Consider the following 3,352-nt stretch of genomic DNA (forward strand, 5'->3'; position numbering starts at 1 on the left):
AGAGAGGGGAGCTTGCTTGGTCCTCGTTGGAGCATGTTTAGGCTCGGGGTCTTCATGACAGTGAGTGTGCCAGTTCCTTCTTCAGGGGCTGGGCACACAGCTCTGTTCTCAGGACATGGTAGCCTCGGCTTTGGAGTCCAGTGATACAAAGTGAAACACCGTTTCCCACTTTCAGGGTGAAACAGCACAGCGGCGGCTGCCCCTCCCTGCAGAGCCTCCCTCCCGGCCCCTCCCGGGGTCCCACGCTGGCTCTGCGTCTTCTCGCTGGGGAAACGCGGAACTCGCCTGCTCTGTGGCAGGAAAAGCCTTTCTTTTCTCTTAGGGAGAGCGTGGAGCCAGCTCTGGGGGCTTTGCTCCTGTGGTTGTCCCCCGGCACAGGGGGCCTGGGGCCATGGTGCGCCCCAGCTGCTCGGCCCCCAGCACCTCCGTGGAGACAGCGGTGGGCGTGCTGCTGGCTCTGGAGTGTGGGCTGGGCCTGCCGGGCCATGCTGCTGCCCTGTGGACCTTCTTCCGCCTCGAGGTGTGGAAGCCTTACACTGTGTACCTGCTCAGCCTGGTGCTGGCAGACCTGCTGCTGACCGCCTGCCTGCCCTTCCACGCAGCCTTCCACCTGAGACGCAGGGCCTGGGGCCTCAGCCTCACGTCCTGCCAGGCCCTGCTCTGCCTGCTGCTCCTCAGCCGTGGAGTGGGGGTGGCCTTCCTGACCAACGTGGCCTGCCACCGGAACCTGCGTGCGCTCCACCCACGGCTCAAGGTCAACTTCTGTACCCAAGGATGGCCTGGGGCATCTCGGGCCTCGTGTGGCTTCTGCTGGCTGCTCTCACCCACCAAAGCCTGCTGGTCTCCAAGGCTCCCCAGAACTCCACCAAGTGGCCCAGCTTCTACCCCAGCACCACGGGGCAGGAGGTGCTCTTCTTCCTCCAAATCCTCCTTCCCTTTGGCCTCATCTCGTTCTGCAACGCCAGCATCATCAGGACCCTCCAGAGAAGGATCCGCGTGTCCCACCAGCAGCCCAGGCTTCTCAGGGCCAAGGTGCTGGTCACTGCTGTGCTGCTGCTCCTTGGGCTGTGTTTTCTGCCCAGCGTCCTGACCAGGGTCCTCATGCACACCCTCCAAGGATCACAAAGCTGCAGTGTCCTGCAGTCACGGTGCACATGGCCGAGGTGCACCCACCTGCACAGTGTGCTGAACCCAGCTGACTACTTCTCCAACCCGGCCTTCACCCACTCCTACCAGAAGGTGTTCAGCAGCCTCAGAGGCAGGAGGCAGGCCGCAGAGCCTCCCAGCTCCGACCTCAAGGACTCCTATCCTGACAGCAGCCACCCCCGCCCCTGGTTATGTGCAAACTGCGGGCACCTGGGAGTTTAGAGTCCTGAGGAAGGGGACTCTCGGCTGCCGAGCACAGACCGGGTGGAAGCCTGGCACAGCTGCTGCAGGTGTTCGTATGTGCTGCCTTCACTGGGTGCTGACCTGCTCTTTTACAATATCGTGGAAAAATAAAAACTCACCGGCCAGCGCCTCCTTGGTAGTTAAGATGCAGAAGAAGTTGCCCAGCTGAGAAGTCAAGCAGCTCCCGCACCCTGCGTTGGAAGAGTTGGAATCTGCTGGATCTTAGAGCAGGAGGGAGCCTGAAAGCTGGCATTCTCCAACTCCACGTGCTCGCAGCCTGCCGCCACCTTCCCTTCCGGTGCCTTTGTGTGCAGAAGCAAGGGATGCTGCCTTCTCAGTGACTGCGTGGACGTGTGACAACAGATGTCAGAATGCTTAGGTGAGGTTGGGCATCTAAGTTGTCTGTTTAGCATGTAGTATTTTGGGGCTTGTAAAATTTTACTTCTTCATAGGTGATACATTATGCCAAAGCCAGGGCAGTGGGTTCCTCAGTGTATCCTAAGAAGCACTTTCCTTCTGAGTTTCTCAGAATCGCCTCTAGAACATTTTCAGTCTGAAGGTACAGATGCGTTTGGATCTATTTGGGGACCTCTGCTCTGAAGGGCACAGCACTTTACCATATCCTGGGAGAAACACTCAATGCACGAGTCGAGTTGCATTTGAAATGATCCTTTCCAGCCTGATACTAAGCTCAGCTTGGAGAAGGACACAGGACACAGGGCTATGCTGGGACTGGACAGACCACTGCGGGGATGGTGTGGTGCCCAGCCCTGCCCCGGGGGGCCTTGTGAGGCTGGATCTTTTCATCTCGCCCCTGGTAGACTCTACCCCAAACCTGTGGCTCGAGTTCCTTTCCTTCTTACCCCTCTCTCACTCGCTATTCATACCCAGAGGCCTGGGTAGGGCAAAGGAGGAATCGCAGCCTGCCCCGAGTGGCCAAAGTCCACCGAAGCTCTGCCGTCAGCCCAGCTGGGCTGCAGCTGCTTCATCCACTGATTTCTCCAACAAAGTCGTCCTTGCTGGGCCACATTTGAGGTCAAAACTGATGGTGTCAGCAATAGAGAATGGCAAAGCCACCTGCACCAGGCCGTTTGCCCACCAGCTGGGCTCCGCCTCAGAGTGTGTCCTGCCAGCTCAGGAAGCCCAGGGGCACCTGCCCGGCAGGGGGTGGCCGTGGTCCGTCAGCGGTGCTGCGCGGCCTTCCATCTTCCCTGACCACTTCTCCGCTCGGACGGCAACCCTCAGGCCGTGGCTGTCGCCCAGAGGTCTCCACAGGATACCACACCAGCAGGGTGCTCGGTGGCCCGGGTGTCCAGGAGGTCAGTTGCGTCCAAGGTCTGTCCCTGCCCAGTAAACTCTTCTGGGATGGTTCCGAGTGATTCTGTCTGTCTGGCCTCATTTCTCACATCTCTAGGACATTTCCTCAGCCCCCAGCCCCGTCCTGTGGAGGAGCCCTGCAGGTCTGCACCCAGAGGGCGGAGGAGGCCCTGGTTCTACTAATGAGAACCTCCAAATAAGGAAATGACTCAAAGGGAAAGTCAGATGGTCAGTCAGGGATGACGGGCCTCAGGACCGCGGCTGGTTTGGGTTTCTTCCGTGTGACGGCCCCCTGGTAAGGAGACGGCACCCGCTTCCCCTGTGAGCCTCGCAGGCCTCAGCCCCGTCTGCACCCTGCACACCCTGCCAGCTGGGAGCCCGGAGCTCACTGCAAGCCCCATGTCTCTCTTCCCCACGGAGAGCACGCTCTCGCTTTCAAGGTTCTGCTCATCTCCCTTTCTCTTTCCAGACCCACCGGGCAGCCGTTCCTCCTCAGCCATGTCCACAGGCCCCCCAGGCCAGGACTTCTGCCAGAACGTCAGGGCCCACCTGTGAGGACCCAGCAACCTCAGGACAACACGTGGCACCCGCACACCCCAGAGCAGCGACTCGGCCTGTCGCACCCTGTCCCACCTGTGCCCTGTCT

The 3,352-nt window shown here is 60.1% G+C and overlaps 1 protein-coding gene across 1 annotated transcript; it reads left to right on the top strand.

Annotated features, from left to right (window-relative positions):
• Positions 1 to 391: 391 nt before the first annotated feature.
• On the top strand, positions 392 to 1,368 carry Gpr31 (G protein-coupled receptor 31). The gene is given in 2 exon segments (XM_005343078.4): positions 392 to 758; positions 761 to 1,368. Coding segments are annotated over 2 exon segments (975 nt in total).
• Positions 1,369 to 3,352: the final 1,984 nt, after the last annotated feature.

This window comes from Ictidomys tridecemlineatus, chromosome 8 (assembly GCF_052094955.1).
Source record: "Ictidomys tridecemlineatus isolate mIctTri1 chromosome 8, mIctTri1.hap1, whole genome shotgun sequence".
Lineage (NCBI taxonomy): Eukaryota > Metazoa > Chordata > Mammalia > Rodentia > Sciuridae > Ictidomys > Ictidomys tridecemlineatus.